The sequence below is a fragment of the Chiloscyllium punctatum genome, chromosome 5, assembly GCF_047496795.1.
Source record: "Chiloscyllium punctatum isolate Juve2018m chromosome 5, sChiPun1.3, whole genome shotgun sequence".
Taxonomy (NCBI): Eukaryota; Metazoa; Chordata; class Chondrichthyes; order Orectolobiformes; family Hemiscylliidae; genus Chiloscyllium; species Chiloscyllium punctatum.
Window position 1 is genome coordinate 72,900,983 of NC_092743.1, and position 17,636 is coordinate 72,918,618.

The 17,636-nt window shown below is 40.7% G+C and overlaps 1 protein-coding gene across 1 annotated transcript in view; it reads left to right on the forward strand.

Moving 5' to 3' along the window:
• LOC140476793 (uncharacterized) overlaps window positions 1-17,636 on the forward strand; it is a 567,118-nt gene that overhangs the window by 505,171 nt on the left and 44,311 nt on the right. Inside the window, exons 53-55 of the mRNA XM_072569588.1 lie at window positions 678-753; window positions 7,080-7,158; window positions 17,258-17,549. Of these exons, the coding sequence (XP_072425689.1) occupies window positions 678-753; window positions 7,080-7,158; window positions 17,258-17,549 (447 nt within the window). The remainder of the gene's footprint in view (window positions 1-677; window positions 754-7,079; window positions 7,159-17,257; window positions 17,550-17,636) is intronic.

A 17,636-nucleotide genomic window follows, 5' to 3' on the forward strand; every position in this document is an offset into this window, starting at 1 on the left:
CAGTAACATTCTCCATTTGTGGGATGGTAGTTTACGTTCATGCCACTGTTTATTCCTTGGCTAGGGTAGGGTCATTAGTTGTAGGAAATGATAGCCACCACGAATTTGCATGCAGCTGGGTGAGTGAGAGCTTTTGGGTGAATCATAAATGTGACTTGTATTTTAGCCAATTTATGATAATTTGGAACAAAACTGTGGAGCAAAATTTATCATAATCTGTCTGTTTAGACAGGTAGTTTTCTGAATGAAAATCCAACCTAAATTTTAAAATTAACTTTAGTGACATAAAAGAAACCTCAGTCTGGAGAAAGTGTTGGGAATTTAATATTATTTGCAACATTACATATTAATGATGTATGTGGTATTTAAAATACAATTTAATTGGTCTATTTGTGCTGGTAGTACAATGCTACTTCTCTTTTTTTGTAGTTCTCACATATCAGATAACGATGTACTGCAGTGACTTTTTAGACATAGAACATCCTGCTTCTATTTCTTTGTGTTTATATGGGGTCAATGGTGATTCAGGAGACAGAAGCCTTAGCAAACCTTTACGCAAAGAAACAGGAGCTAGTCAGGTACTTAATGCATCAGACAGCATGTACTTAAGAACAGCTTTTTTAAAAAACAAAAGTGCATTTTTGCATAATATATTGATTTCATTTGTTCTTTTTCAGTCATATTTATTTGAAATTAGTGCTGTGGAGCTGGGTGAACTAAACACACTTGAATTGTATATCAGCAGTACAAAGAGTAAGTTTTTTTTGAATAGCAATATATTTCTGAATTGTTTTCATGTTGACCTAATTTCTTTCACTCAAAATAGCCTTTAGACTATTTTGTTCTCTATTATCCAGCAAAAATGAGTTTCATATTTCTCCACAAACTGCAAAAGTTTTTTTTATTTTCATGGTCATGCCAGCAGTGTGAGATATGTTTGGCAGCTCTTGTTCAGTTCATCATCTTGGTTGGTCAAACAAAAATTGGTGATAATCACACAAAGAGGAATTACGAGGGACTGTCAACTTATCTATAGGTTTCATTTCCAGGTCCAATTCTCTCACATTGGAATCAGATTTTATGTACTGGTCTAATTCAATCGTACATGATTAACAGTTGATTCACACCTAGGCAAAATAGCAGTTTTCCTGAGTTAGCTCATTTACACAGTTCTTCACAGCTCCAAGACCTACACAACACATTTTAATGGCTGATGACCTGATAAACCTGCTGAGAGCTTTAACTTCAAATTTCATTATTTTGTCATTGGATGATAAAATCTCCATGGTCAGATCTCAATGTGCCTTAAGGAAGATTAAACTCATTCAGGCAGGTAATTGTGCCAGGATCTGCCGATCTGGTAGTTGAATGTTTCTTGGATGAAAGCAATCAGTCTGTATTGGACTTTAGGTCATCCTACTATGGGGCACTTGGATTGAGATGCTTCAAAAGTGACACAATGCATGACAGTTGGTCACCCCTTTATTTATCATTTATACCTGGTGTCATTAATTAACCTCCCTTGGAAAGTGGTGTCCATAACAAGACTGACCAAGATGTTTGCCAGAAGGGAGAGCACCTGTTTCATGGCAAAAATGCTTAAAGTCAGGAGTGCCAAATATTGGCCCCAACACAGCATCTCTCATTTTCACAAGATCGGGAACGTGGGCGGTCTATGGGTCCCATGAGTGCAGTTCCTGGAGATAGCTAGACATTTAAATGATTGGCTTTCTTCAAGGAGATCAGATTTTGGAAACCCTGACTTGTAAAGCCTAGAGTCTGGAGATTATACAAATCAGAACAGGTCTGTTCTCAGTGTGTTTCTTTTGGTTGCCAAGGTATGCATTTGAAGAGGTAAGATAGTCCTTTGCATCTGGTCCTGTGACATCGTTCAGAAAGGTAAGGCAATATTTGTTGAAGTTCAGGGTCTGTTTGATGGAGATAGGTAACTTTTGTGATTATAAAACGTAGGCATGTTTGTGCGTGAAAACTGCATTTTTTAGAAATCTGTTATAAGATGAAAGTATTAGTGTCAAGCCCAGTGTTTTTGTTCCATCGCTAATTGTCCTGTTTGTGATTGAAAACAATTTTTAAAGTATTGGGACACCAACAGTGCTTTTACAGAGGGAGTTCCAGAATTTTGACTTAGCAACAGTAAAAGCACAGCAATGTAGTTCCAAGTCCTGGTGTGTGGCTTGAAGGAGAATGTGCAATTTTTCTCAGGTGTCTGCTGTTTTGACCTTCTTTAGGTGTCTGTGATAAAGGGAATGAATGTTGAAGGTGACAGACAAACAGGGTGCTTTGTTTTGGATGGTGTTGAGCTTCTTGAATGTTTTTGGCACTGCATCCATTCAGACAATTGGAGATTTTTCCATTATGCTGCTGACGTGTACTTTGAGGTTGATTGGCAACCTCTGAGGAGTCAGGAGGTGAGTTACTGTTACAGAATTGCTACCTCTGATCACTTCTTGTAGTCATATTTGCATGGCAGATGCAGTTCAGTTTCTTTTCTTTTAATTCATTCATAAGGTGTCATTGGCTGGCCAGCATTTATTGCGTGCCCCCTAGTTGCCATTGAAAAGGTGATTGTGAACTGCCATCTTGAATTACTGTAGTGTATTTGCTGTAGGTTGACCCACAATGCTTTTAGGGAGCGAATTCTAGGATTTTGACCTTGCATCTTGTGGATAGAACAAATTGCTGCTACTAAACATTAGTGGCAGAGAGAGTGGATGCTTGTGAATATGATGCCAGTCATGTCGTTGCTTTGTCCTGGATGGTGTCAAACTTCTTCAGTGGTATTGGAGTTGCACCCATTCAAGCAAGTTGGGAGTATTCCATCATTTTATTGACTTGCACCTTAGATATGGTCCTCAGGTAATGAGTTACTTGCTGCAGCATTCCAGCCCTCTGACCTGCTCTTGTAGCCACTGTGGCTATGTGGTGAGTCCAGTTGAGTTTCTGGTTAATCATAACTGAGGATATTGATAGTGGTGGATAGTAGCACCATTGAAGGTCAAGGGGCAGTGACTAGATTGTCTCTTATTAAAGATGGTCTCTTATTAGAGATGGCCATTACCTGACCTGTGTGTGATATGAATGTTGTTTGCCACTTGTCACACCAAGCCTGGATATTGTCCAAACCTTGTTGCATGCGAACATGGATTGCTGTTGTACCAAAGATTATGCATGAAATTTGAAGATGGTTGGGCCTAAGACACTATCTTGAATAATTCCTGCAGAGATGGGCTGAGATGATTGACCTTCAACATCTGCAACTATCTTCCTTTGTGCCTCGTATGACTCTTACCAATGAAGAACTAACTTCCTGATTCCAATTAACTCCAGTTTTGCTAAAGGTCCTGATGCCACACTCAACCAAGGAAGACACTCTTGCATCATCTCTGGAATTCATCTATTTTGTTCAGGTTTAAAGGCTATAATAAAGTAAGGAGTTGAGAGGCCCTGCTAAAATCCAAACAGAGCATCAGTGATCAAGTTATTGCTGAGTAAGTACTGCTGAATAGCATTATCAGGGATCTCTTCCATCATATTTTCCTAATCATTGGGATGATAATCAGTACTGTTGTTGCTGGTAAGGTACTGTTCAAAAAGGTGTTGCTTTTCTAAAAATAAATTGTCAGGTATTGTAGTGGAATTGCTTTACAGGTTTTCTGCCCAGCCAACGTCAGGACGAGTTGCCTTCTCAGCTCTTTATTGGTCATCTAGCCTATTCCCAATGTAGCTCACACCCTCAATCTGAATAAAAGAAGTCCAGGCAGTCACTTTTAAAAGTCAAGTCATGGAGCCAGGTTCCACCTCTGCACACCTACCTGCGAACAAAAATCAAGACCTTATTCTCTGCTGAAGTCCTGTATCTCCACCTTTATGTTGATGTGGATGTGAAAGTACTGGAAGATAATATAGTCCTGAGGAGCTGAATAGTGTAACTAATACAACAAAAGAATGTGCAAATATTTGACATGAATGCAAGAAGAAGAAATAGCGACATTACTGCAGGCATGTCTTTTATGTATAAGTTTTATTATTTGATTTTTACAATGCATTTTCATATGTAATGGAATCTTCCAGTGATCCAATACTGCAGGCATGAATCTACTCAAAGATCCTGAAGTTCCAAACATGAAAAAGGCATTCACTTTTGTCATTCAAAGATCCCATAATTAGCTTGGCTACTCCATGAACCCCCTCTCCCCCCCACCCCCCCCCCAACCCCACCTCCACCACTTGGCATCAACCACTGCCACCACACCACCCCCTGCCTTTTCCCAACAGAGATACCAAGACAGACTCATATTTATTTTGTAGGGAGAGTATCCTGAAGTACCAAGACTGGATTGACACACTCACACATACTTACGATTGAAATGTTTGACAGGATTAGGTTGCAGGCCCATGTAGATGCCCTATTTCTGCAAATGAGAACATGGAAAATTTGTGGCCTAATATGCTTGCCTTGGCCCATATCCCTTAATACCTTTACTTAACAGAAGTCTATCTTTCTCAGATTTAAAATTAACAACTTTCTACTCTTTGTGTGTAGAAGGATATTTTCTTCGGAATTATTCTGTTCTGGATAACCTTCTGGTATCAACCTTAGTATGGAAACCAATGAATGCAATAACTTTTCAGAATCACCATTTGTAAAGATTAAGTTCTCATTCCCAATCCTTCCTTTGCGCTAACTACCTGTAAAATCATTAAAGCTTTCTGCTTGACAGTTAATCATAGCTAACTTTCTGCGTGAACTGTGCACACTCTGAACTCAGTAGTATTAGTTCTGCATGTTCTCTGAATTTGAGGTATCAACACTGCATTTTCTGACCTTGAGTATTAGCACTGTGCATTCTCAGAATTTCTATCAGTTCTGCAAATCTCTGAACTTGGGTGTTTGCGCAGGGTTCATGTAGTCTTCTGCTGTACATGTTATGAAATTGAGTGGGTTTATACAGTATATTCCCTAAACACAAGAGTATTTATGATTGAACACAGGAATGTCACTGCTGTATATTAGGATTAGAGTTAGAGTTGAACATTCTCTGAACTGAAAAGTAATTACTGTGGGCCAAATCTTACCTTTTCTTTCATTAACTCCTGAGTTTTTTGAAGCATTTATTGTTGCAAGATCTAGCAATTCATCACCGTATCTTAGTAAACTTGCTGCATTGATCACTAACTCTCACCTATGACATCTCTCACATCTGATTTCTACCCCATCTTACCAAATACTCTTTTCTGACCAACTCACCATCAGTGGATGTTCTGTAATTCATCAACATTATTTGCATCTATACCATCTTTAAAAGATCTATATTCAGCTGGGCAAACACCATCAGTCCAGAACTGCCCTTCCACAGTTGCCCAAGACATGGGGGATGAGGAAAATCAGTGCACAACTTTATGGGGAGGTTCATGGAGATCGTGCTGGATGTGTTGGTGCAGTGGCAAGGCATCTTCTTCACAGGACCAGCAACAGAGACCATGACACCAAACCAGGAGCATAGTTCCAGCTTGCCAGCCAGGTCAGTGCAATCTCAGCCATCTGGAGGAATGCCCAGCACCATAGGAAGGTCAACGACCTTATTCCGTTCTGCAAGCATACGTTTCTCCATCTTCTCTCTGTTACATCATACCCACTCAGTCTCTGCTACTACATCCACACCCACCAAGGCTCATGCTCTACCATTTTCAGTACTTCCTGCAACATCTTGACTCCCTCACTCTTACCCACTCCAACTCCAGCATTGCCAACTCTGCATGCTATCTACGCTGCCTACTCACTTGCTCAGGACAACTCCCCACCTGCAACAACAGTAATAACTGTGCTGGCCACCGTAATCCCCCATAAAACCTGCCTCTCATTTACAAAAACAATGCACAACAGGGCAGAATGTGTTGAGATAGATGGTGTGCTGCACATCATTCAGCTCCTCACCCATTATAAAGGAAAAATCTTGACTGATTACCTCAAGCAAAGCCTAGACTGGTATTAGAGGTTGCCCTTGACTTACTAAGCTAGGATTCCTGAGTGAAGGTTAATCCTCTTGATGTGACTTAAGATCTGCTGACAACAATGACAAAGTTCCTGGTTTTGTATCTGTGCTAGATGGCACAGCAAGACAGCAGTAAACCGACTGAGGGAGCAAAGTTCAAAAAGGCAAGGCAGTTTGCAATGTTGTGAACTTCCAAGTAAACTACGTGTCAGTGAGCCCTCTGAGAGCAAGCAAACAGCTCAGAGCTCAGGCCTGGTGCAATCCAGGAGGTGGATGCATGTCCTTGCATGCACATTGTCCTTGCTGCAGCATTACAGTGATAACTGTAAATGCAGCAATATGTGCAGAAGCATCCTGTAAGTGAATTGGAAATATGCCATGAGAATTCTGAGAGGCTGGCACCTTGTCAGATGCCAGTATCATAGATATAGGGAGAGTATGGTCTGTGCCCATGGAGTGACCTGGTGTCCGGTTACCACACTAGAGTTATTCACAGCAAATGTCAAGCTATTTCCACCAGGTGCCTATCTGGTTTCCTTATCAAGTTTTACCGACATTCAAATTATTTGAAACAGTTCTGGACTTCTCCTGCAAAGGATCATGTAGACAAACAACCTACAATCCTAAAACTACTAACCAGAGATTTTCCTTAATAAAGATATAAATCCTTTTAATGCTGGAGTAGTGGGATGGGCACCATATGGTTGTGGGGAGGATGCGAAGGATGTGATATTTGAGGATCACAAAGAACATTATTTCACAAGATGGACATAATTTAAACACAGAATCATTCTGAAAAAAATTAAATGGTGCCTGCATTTGCTTTAAAGTAAGCATCAAGAATGCCCATTGAGCATATTGAAGCCAATTTGGCATCAGGCTCCCTTCCAAACATGAAATAATTGACTGCAAAATTTCAGTATGTGGTGAGATTTTCTTGGATTCAGAAAATGTGTGAACTTCATAACTCATTAACTTGAGATTACTGCAAATTTCACACAATTTTATTTCTTTAAGAAATTAACTGATGTTGAATTGATGTTAAAATTAATGATTTTTTTTCAGATCTCAAGATGTATGTTAAAGAGATATATGTAACTGAAGTTACTTCTCCAAGACTGGCTTATGTTTTTACACTAGATGAGTAAGTAAGACTTTGTACATTCATTAGAATAATACAGCATCAAAAGAAGAAAATTCAGCCTATCAATTTGTAAAATTGACCCAATTAGTCCGACTCATTTGTTCTCCTCAACAGAGCTGTGTTTTTTTTTCCAGATATAAATCCAATTCTTGCTTACCATTGAGTATTTTTTGATCACCTTTCAGATGATACGTCCAGATCACCATAACCCACAGCTCAACAACCTTCTTGTCATTTCACTCCACCTCCCCATCTTTTCCTTTCTGCCAATTATCTTGAATTGTATCTTCTCACACCATTGGAAACTAATTTCTTCTTACGTGTTATAATAAAGCCTTTCATTATTTTGAGCCCAATTTATTTAAGCTCATCTTACTGTTCACTGTTCTAAGTAGAATAACTTTTTTTGCAGACTCTCCACTTACTGAGTTATTTCATCCTTAGTACATTTTAGTAAATCTCCTCTGCATTCTTCCAAAACCTACTTAGTGATCTAACCAGAATTAGCTAAAAATCAGGCAATACCAAGTTAGAGTCCAACAGGTTTATTTGGAAGTACTAGCTTTCAGAGCGCTGCTCCTTAGTTGGGTAACTAGTGGGGCAGGATCCTGCCCCACCAGTTACCTGATGAAGGAGCAGTGCTCTGAAAGCTACTACTTCCAAATAAACCTGTTGGACTATAACCTGATGTTGGCTGATTTTTAACTTTGTCCACCCCAGTCCTCAACATCACGGGACCCAGAATTAGAAAGAGTATTCAAGTTGAGCTGTAGTCAATGATTTATAAAGGTTTAGCAGTAATGTCCTCAATTTTATACCATGTACTTTTATTTTTAAGCCAAGGATTACATCCAGTTTCTTTACACCAACCTCATCAATTTATCCTGAAATCATCAAAGACTTGTGCATGCCATTCCCTTTCAAATTGTACAATTTGGTTTGTATTAGCTCCTGTCATTCTTCCTTTCAAAAATTATAACTTCACAGTTCATAGATTAACAAATCCATATAACACAGAAAGAGGTAATTCAGCAGGTTGAGTTTGTACTGACCCTCCAAAGAACATCCCGCACACACCCAGTTCCTCCCCATCCTATTCTGAAGCCTTGCATTTACCATGGCCAATCCAGTTATTCTGGATATCTCGATACACTACAGGACAACTAAGTATGACCAATCCACCTTATCTGCACCTCTTTAGGCTTCTTTGCATTAAATTTTGTCTTACCATTTCATCGCACTACCTATGTCATTCACGAAGACTGTTGTTATGCTCCACTGCACTTCTAAGTTGTGAAAACTTTGAAATTATCCCTTTTCTAAAGCAAATGCAGGCATCAAAAAGATCAATACTCCTAATAATAATCCATGGAAACATTCCTTTATAATTCCTTGTTGCATTAAAATAATTGCTCAATGCTGATCCTTGCTTTATATTTCTTAAACACTTTTGTACCCATGCTGTAATTACTTCATTAATTCTGTGCATTTTTATTGGTAATTAACCACATGGCGCAACATTAGTCACTTTTTGAAAGTACATATACGTAAGATCTACTGCACTAACATAATCATAGAACAGTGTAGGACAAAAGTGGGCCATTTATTCATTGAGTGCCAGCATTTTCTAAAAGTAATCCAGTTAGCCTAACTCACTGCATTCTTTGTCCATCCTTGCTATTTTTTACCACCTATTATTTATCTAATTCACCACTGAAAGCTGCTATTGAACTATGCTTAGGTTGGCAGTCTATTCAAATAAACTAAGTATTCCAGTATTAGGTATTCTCTTCATATCATTTCTAACTTTTTTGTCAATAGTTTAAATTAATATCCTCTGCTTTTTGACCTTTCAGTTATTTGAAACCACTGGGTGGCACGGTGGCTCAGTGGTTAACACTGCTGCCTCACAGGGCCAGGGACCAGGGACCAGGGTTCAATTCCTGCCTCGGGCAGCTGTCTGTGTGAAGTTTGCACATTCTCCCCATGTTTACGTGGGTTTCCTCCATGTGCTCTGGTTTCTTCCCACAGTCCAAAGATGCGCAGATCAGGTGGATTGGCCATGCTAGATTGCCTGTAGTGTTAGGTGAATTAGTCAGGGGTAAATGTAGGGGAATGGGTCTGGGTGGGTTGCTCTTCGAAGGGTCGGTGTGGACTTGTTGAGCTGAAGGGCCTGTTTCCACATTGTCGGTAATTTAATTTTCTTTAGTGTCTTCTCTAACTCTTTCATGATTTCAACTAGCTCCATCAAATCTCTTCTTAGCCTTCTTTGGCGTAAAAGGTACAGCACTAAATTTTCCAGTGTTTCCAGACAGCCAACATTGTTCTGGCTTTCATATTTTCCTTCCTAAAGCATGAGTTTTAAAATTGGACACAATGCTGTTATTGGAGCTGAGCTCATGTTTTATATTTATGGCTTTTGTATTGTCAGTATCAATTTATTGAGCCCAGGATCCCAGATATTCTATCAGCTACCGTGTTAACCTGTCATTCCACAAATTGTGTACAATGAACCCAAATTTTGGGGTCACTGCTGTTTGTCATTTTATGAGTGACCTAGATGAGGGCGTAGAAGGATGAGTTAATAAATTTGCAGGTGACACTAAGGTCAGTGGAGTTGTGGATAGTGCTGAAAGATGTTGCAGGTTACAGAGGGACATAGATAAGCTCCAGAGCTGGGCTGAGAGGTGGCAAATGGAGTTTAATACTGAAAAGTGTGAGGTGATTCACTTTAGAGGAAGCAAAAGGAATAAAGAATACTGGACTAATGGTAAGATACTTGATAGTGTAGATGATCAGAGAGATCTCTGTGTCCATGTACGTAGATCCCTGAAAGTTGCCATCAGGTTAATAGGGTTGTTAAGAAGGCATACGGTCTATTCACTTTTTTGGTAGAGGGATTGAGTTTCAGAGCTTTAAGGTCATGCTGCAGCTGTACAAAACTCTGGTACGACTGCACTTGGAGTATTGTGCACATTTTTGGTCACCGCATTGCAGGAAGGATGTGGAGGCACTGGAAAGGGTTCAGAGGAGATTTACTAGGATGTTGCCTGTTATGGAGGGAAGGTCTTATGAGAAAAGACTGAGGGATTTGAGGCTGTTTTCGTTTGAGAGGAGAAGGTTGAGAGGTGACTTAATTGGGTGGCACGGTGGTTAGCACTGCTGCCTCACTGTGCCAGAGATGGTTCAGTTCCCGTCTCAGGCGACTGACTGTGTAGAGTTTGTACATTCTCCCCATGTCTGCGTGGGTTTCCTCGCACAGTCCAAAGATGTGCAGGTCAGAATTGGCCACGCTAAATTGCCCGTAGTATTAGGTGAAGGGGTAAGTGTAGGGGTATGGGTGGGTTGTGCTTCGGCAGGTCGGTGTGGACTTGTTGGGCCGAAGGGCCTGTTTCCATACTGTAAGCAATCTAATCTAATCTAATCTTAGTTAAGACGTATAAGATAATCAGTGGGTTACATAGAGTGGACAGTGAGAGCCTTTTTTCCTGGGATGGTGATGGTGAGGACATGGGGACATTGTTTTAAATTGAAGGGTGATAGATATAGGGCAGATGTCAGAGGTAGATTTTTTATTTAGAGAATAGTAGGGGTGTGGAATGCACTGCCTGCAACAGAAGTGGACTCACCAACTTGAAGGACATTTGAATGGTCATTAGATAAACATATGGATGAAAATGGAATAGTATTGGATAGATCAGCTTCAGATTGGTTAGACAGGTTGGCGCAACATCGAGGACAGAAGGACCTGTACTGTGCTGTAATGTTCTATGTTCTATCTCTCTGTACTTACATCTCACCTAAAATGCTGCCCTCTAACTCTCGCTATATAATTTCACTTTTTCCTTAATTTCTTCTGCCACAAATCAGCCTATTCCACCAGCTTCATCATCATCATGTGCTCTTCATCTATTACGCTTCACTCACTTTTTACTGCATTTTTCAGGTTTGCTGTCATGTGCAAATTTTAAAGTTATATTTTGTACCTTTGGATCTTTTTGGGCGGCACGGTGGCACAGTGGTTAGCACTGCTGCCTCACAGCGCCAGAGACCCGAGTTCAATTCCCGCCTCAGGCGATTCTCTGTGTGGAGTTTGCACATTCTCCCCGTGTCTGCGTGGGTTTCCTCCGGGTGCTACGGTTTCCTCCCACACTCCAAAAGATCTGCAGGTCAGGTGAATTGGCCATGCTAAATTGTCTGTAGTATTGGGTAAGGGGTAGATGTAGGGGTATGGGTGGGTTGCGCTTCGGCGGGGCGGTGTGGACTTGTTGGGCCGAAGGGCCTGTTTCCACACTGTAGTAATCTAATCTAATCTAATCTAATCTTTAACATATCAAAAAAATATTAACCTGGTGAGCTGGTTTACTCCCATAGTCCAAAAAATGTCTGGGTTACGTGGATTGGCCATGCTCAGTTACACACAGTGTCGAGAGATGTACAGGTCAGGTGGACAAGCCATGGGAAATGCAGGGTTACAGAGAAAGGATGTGGGTCTGATGGGATGCTCGTGAGGTCAGTGTGGACTTGACGTGCTGAATGACCTGCTTCCATGCTGCAGGGATTCTGTGATTCTATGATTGCAATAACAGTCATTCGAGCACTGAATTGTGGAATTGCATTTTTCCTCCATTCTAAAAATTATACGTTCACCACAATTCTGTTTTCTATTCCTGAGATGAATGTGGATCCATGCTATTGAAATAACTCCACAGAGGCAGGTACTGTATCACAAAGTCACCCTTTATTTACACATGGAGAGTCCTTGACACTGATCCAGCTTTTTCACAGCCAACCCTCAGTGTGAACTGGATGTCTGACACTCCTCCTCCTATCTATCAGCCAGGGCTTCCTGATTGGGGCCGTTAATCTGGTCCAATCAGGGAACTCCTATTCTGAGGTCCACCTGGCTGACCTTGTTACAATCACTACATCCCTCTCTTCTGAGTCTGACATAGGCCAGTTCTTTTTTTTGTAGCCCATCCCGGGATGTTTTAGGACCAGGTCAGATTCCTCCAACTCTGCCTCTAATATGGCTGACATGTAACACAATAGTAGCTCTCATTGTGCTTCTGGAGCATCTCAGATGAAATTCATTCTCTTCTTCAGGCAGCAGATGTGATGATATCTGCTATGTCCATCTCAGTTTCTGAGGAACCTACAATGCTTGACGATGAGGAAGAACTTCCAGGTTCCAGAGCAGTTAGGAAAGCTGTTGATGAGCTGGGCATGTTTTGTCCTGTATCATTTGTGAGTTTGCAGCTTTCATATGATCCATATGCATGCTAAGGACAACCACACCTACCCAAACTTTATACATTACTGGACCTGACCTTGCATCAACCATTTACCCAAGCAAGACCATTCCCATGGTTCTTATACCAAGCTTCATCAGCTGAAGTAAATTGTCTCTCTCATTTATCTGAGTCTTGTGTCCTGCATTAGCATTCCTGATGCTGTTTCACTATCCCCCCAAGGTCCTAGAAGATCAGAATTAACCTAGTGCGGAATCTTCGCCCCATGAGCAATGCTGCCAGAGCTATCCCTGTAGTTTCATGAGGGGCAGTCCTATAATCAAATAGGAACCAGGACAGTTTTGTATCCTGTGAAACTGTAGGCTGTTTCCTTAAGCCTACCATCAAAGGTTAGCCTACTCTTTCTGCCAGACCATTGGATGATGGATGCTATGGTGCTGTCCTTGTATGTCGAATACCACACTACTTGAGGAAATATTCAAGTTGCTGTGACCAACACTTCCAGGAATCTGTATTCTGCAAAAGATGCATGAAGATTTTCAACCGTTGTCCCAATATTTGAAGAATAAACTCTTTACATGTCCAGCCACTTGGGCATCTACAATGACTAAAAACACTGAGCCTATGAAAGGACCTGCACAGTCAATGTATAACTGAGTGCAGGGTTTAGCCGGCCATTCTCACGATTGTGGGGAGACGCTGGCAGTAATTTTGTCCTTACTGGCACTCTGGGCACTAACACAGCTATGTCTGCATCCAGCCCTGGCCACTAGACATGACTGCTCACCAACCTCTTCATTTTGGAAACCCTGGATGACACAGGTAGAGTTCAGCCAGTATCTGGCAGTGGCCTTTGCTTTGGACAGTCGCACTTGCTCCCCATAATATATACTGTCCTCTACTATGATCTGGTCTGTCTAGAGCCAAAATGATTTCAATTCTGGTTGTGACCACCCTTTGGTTTTCCACATCAAGACCAGCTATTTCAGCTTTGCCAGGACTGATCTTTCTGTGCCTGAAGTTTGATATTATCAACTGTGACTGGAAATGTGTCCAGAATATGTAAAATGATTACCGATAGTATATCTGCCAGCGAGAGGCGAATCAATGCATCTGCATTTGCTGCTTGGGCTCCAGGACAGTGTTGTAAATTTTAATTATATGCACTTTGTGTTAAAGCCTACTGCTGAATTTGGCATAAAACTATGCCAGATAACATTGCCTCATCCTCTTCAGGAGATTTATCAGGGGTTTGTGGTCCATTATTATTGTGAATTTACATTGTAAAGATATGGATGGAACTTCCTGACTCCAAATATGATCACTAAATGTTCCTTCTCTATCTGGGTATATTTATGCCCTGCATTAGCCAAAGTCCTGAATGCATATGCTATTTGACATTCCTCTCCATTGGGCTATCTATGAGCTAGTACTATCCTGATGCCATTTGGGGAAGCATCTTATGCCGAAACGTCTAAGAATCCTTGTCTAACTGCAATTGCAAATGCACATGGCTCATGTCCAGTTTTGTGAAAGACAGCTCCCCTGCCACCTTTGCACATGCACACTATGCAAGGGATTGGGTATTTATCCAGCTCTGAAAAGCGGTTTAAAATTTGTTAAAAATTCTCTCAAAGGTAAACTGATCTGTTGGCTTCACAATTGGTAAAACCAGTGCCACCCATTTACAAACAAGATTGGTTTGATTTCTGCCTCTACTTTCACCTGTGAGGCAAATGGCAGTTGGTAGGCCTTGCAGAATCGTGGGGATGCCGACTGGTCAACATTCAAAGTGGCCTTGGCTCCTTTGATAGTCCCCTAGATCTTTCTAAAAAGCATCCAGGTATTTAATTAAGACTTCTCTCAGGCAGCCATTTTCTAACTGAGAAATGTTGAGCCAGTCTAGATGAATCTTTCTCAATTAATTTTGCCACATCAAGCTTAGGCCTAACCCTTTATTACAATCAGTGGTGACTGAACCATATCTTCTCATAAGAGTTTGGAACTGAATTTGTACCCTTAATCTGTAGGGTTCCCTGGTATAGGTTCTCAGTCTTATGCAAACTGAGTGAATTTTATTAAAGACTGGTTCTATGAATGGTCATGCTGGTGTTGACCTCCATTAGAACTCCATTTAATCAGATATTTATTTAGATTGGTTCTGATTTGGATGTTGCTAAGCAATTTAACTGTTCCAAACCAGCTGTAGATGGACTTTCCAGGGTGCACTCTTCGGATGCTGGTCTATAAGTTCTCTTAAGTAATTTAGGCCCAGTGGGACCTGTTTGCTGCCTTAAGCCTGCATACCATTACGTGGTTGAGGGAAAGGCTGGACTGGCACTTCAACTTTCTGGGATATAGGATTTTTAGGCGAGTCAGGGAGGATGTAATTAAGGAATCATTTACTGTAATCAAAAGGGATAATATCTTTGAAGGGACCTCAAGCAAGGCTGTGTGGGTAGAATGTTAAGGGGGCAACTTTTACTGGGTGTGTATGATAAGCTCCCAAAGAGTCAGTGGGAAATAGAGGATCAAATATGTACATGTTCACAGAGGTGTGTAAGAGTAAAGATTGGATAATTAACTAGGGGATTTCAACTTTCCCAAGATAAATTGGAGATAATAATAGTGTTCAGGTGTGGACTTCTTGCAGTGCATTCAAGAGGTTTTTTTTGTATCAACACAACGATCCCAACAAGGGATGATACAGTGCTTGATGTAGTTCAGTGGAAATAAGCAGTAGGGAAACATTTAGCTGATAGGGACCACAACACAGTCTGGTTCAAATTTGGTCTGGACAAGGGAAAAGATGGCTTTGGATTGGGGGAAGACAGATTTAATTAAAATAAAGCAGAATCTGGCCCCAATAGATTGAACGATGGGAGAGCATTGAAAAAGGAGCTGGGATAGTACAGGTCCAACGTATATCCTTTCGAGGGAAATGTAAGAGCAACGTGTTCAGAGATCCCTGGATGTCAAGGACAACTCAGGACTGGATAAAGAAGAAGCCTGGGCTTTTAATGAGTCCAAAGGGAGCAATTCAAACGTAGTCCCAGAGGAATACAAGAAGTGCAAGAAGGAACTTCGGAAAGTAATTAGAAAAGCAAAAGGGAGGCATGAGAAAGGACTTTCAAACAGGATTAGGGAGAATCCTAAAATAGTTTATTAGATTACTTACAGCATGGAAACAGGTCCTTCAGCCCAACAAGTCCACACCAACCTGCCGAAGCGCAACCCACCCAGACCTATTCCCCGACATTTACCCCTTCACCTAATACTACGGGCAATTTAGCATGGCCAATTCACCTAACTTGTACGGTTTTTTTTGGACTGTGGGAGGAAACCGGAGCATCCAGAAGAAACCCGTGCAGATATGGAGAGAATGTGCAAACTCCACACAGTCAGTTGCCTGAGGCGGGAGTTGAACCCAGGTCTCTGGCGCTGTGAGGCAGCAGTGCTAACCACTGTGCCACCGTGCCGCCCACAGTATGAGTACATTAAAGGGAAAAGGATAACCAGGGAAAGTGTAGGGCTCATAAAGGTCAAGGTGGCAACTGTGTGTGAAACTGCAGGAAATGTTTTGAATGAATACTTATCTTTGGTCTTTACTCTGAAAAAGGAGAATGTAAGTATGGAATTCAGGAAAAGGCAACTGTGATGAAGTTGCACAAAATGACACGGGAAATGAGGAGGTATTAGAGGCTCTGTTGGTCTTAAAACAGACAAATCACCTCGTCTAGATAAATTATATCCCAGGCTCCTTTGGGAGGGGAGGCAAGAGATTGTGTCAAGGCCCTTGCAAATTTTTAATTCCTTTCAGACCACACAGGAAGTTCCAGAGGACTGGAGGATGGCTAATGTGGTTCCACTTTCTAAAAGAGATGAACCAGGAAATTAGAGACCAGCAAGTCTCATGCCAGTGCAAGGGAAACTATTAGAGAAAATTCTGAATGAGCAAATTATCGTACCACTTTGAAATGCATGGGTTAATTAGGGATAGTGAGCATGGATTTGACAGAGGGTGGTCATGCCTGACAAATTTATTAGAATGTTTTGAAAATGTGATCAAATATATCAATATATCAGTTGATATTGTTTATATGGATTTTGGCAAAGCTTTTAACAAGGTCTCTAATGAGAGCATGATTGAGAAGGTTAAAGCATACAAAATTGAGGGAAACTTGGTGAGTTGTTCAGAAACTGGTGTCGTAAAAAGAGACAAAGGGTAGTGGTAGAAGGCTGTTGGGGGTGACTGGAGGCCAGTGTCCAATGGTTTACCACAAGGACAAGTACCCTTATTGTTATATACATAAATGATATAGGTGCCATTCAGTGGGATCATGACTGATCTAATGCTTCTCACATCCACTTTTCTGCTCTTTCCTCATAACTCTTGATTCCCCTACTGATCAGGAAGCTATCCATCTCAGCCTTAAATATGCATAATGACTCTGCCCCTTCAAATCTCTGTGGCAAAAAGTTCCAAAAACTCTCAATCCAGAGAGAAGAAATTTCTCCTCATCTCAGTTTTACATTGGCACCTTTTAATTATGAGACTGTGCTTTCACATCCTAGACTCTCCCATGGGGGGGATATTTTATCAATCTAAACAAAATGGAATCTTACACACTTGCATTACAAGACTCGAAACTCATTCTGTATGTAAGAACAACTTACAATGATAGAAAAGAAAGATCTAGAGTTATGTAATATATTGTCTCCCATGCACTTTAGGTAACATACTACTTTTGAAGTTTAATCAAGATTGTGTATTAGCCAAACAAAATCGTCAATCTCCTCACAGATTCCATTTAATTTGTTATTTATTTGTGCATTGTGTTTTCTAGGTATATTACTGTTCATTCCAAAAGACTTCCCATTATAAAGAAGGTTCCATTATCTGGTATGCTTAGCAGTGATCACAGGAAACCATATTCTCTTCTGTCAGTGAAGGACACAGATATAACTGGAGCTCCAAATGAAGTAGATGAATACTTAGTCCAAGTCTACACTGGAGATAATTTTGGAGATAGTACAAATGCTAATGTTTATCTTGTTTTATTTGGTGACAAGGCACATTCAGACAAGATTCTTTTAACACAAACACTTGATCATAAAGATCCATTTAGAAAAGGACAAGTAAGTAAAATCCCAGACTGACCAATGAAGAAAAGTGTACTATTTCTATTTTGTCCTATATTTAACTTTCCTTTTTTGTTTTTTTTA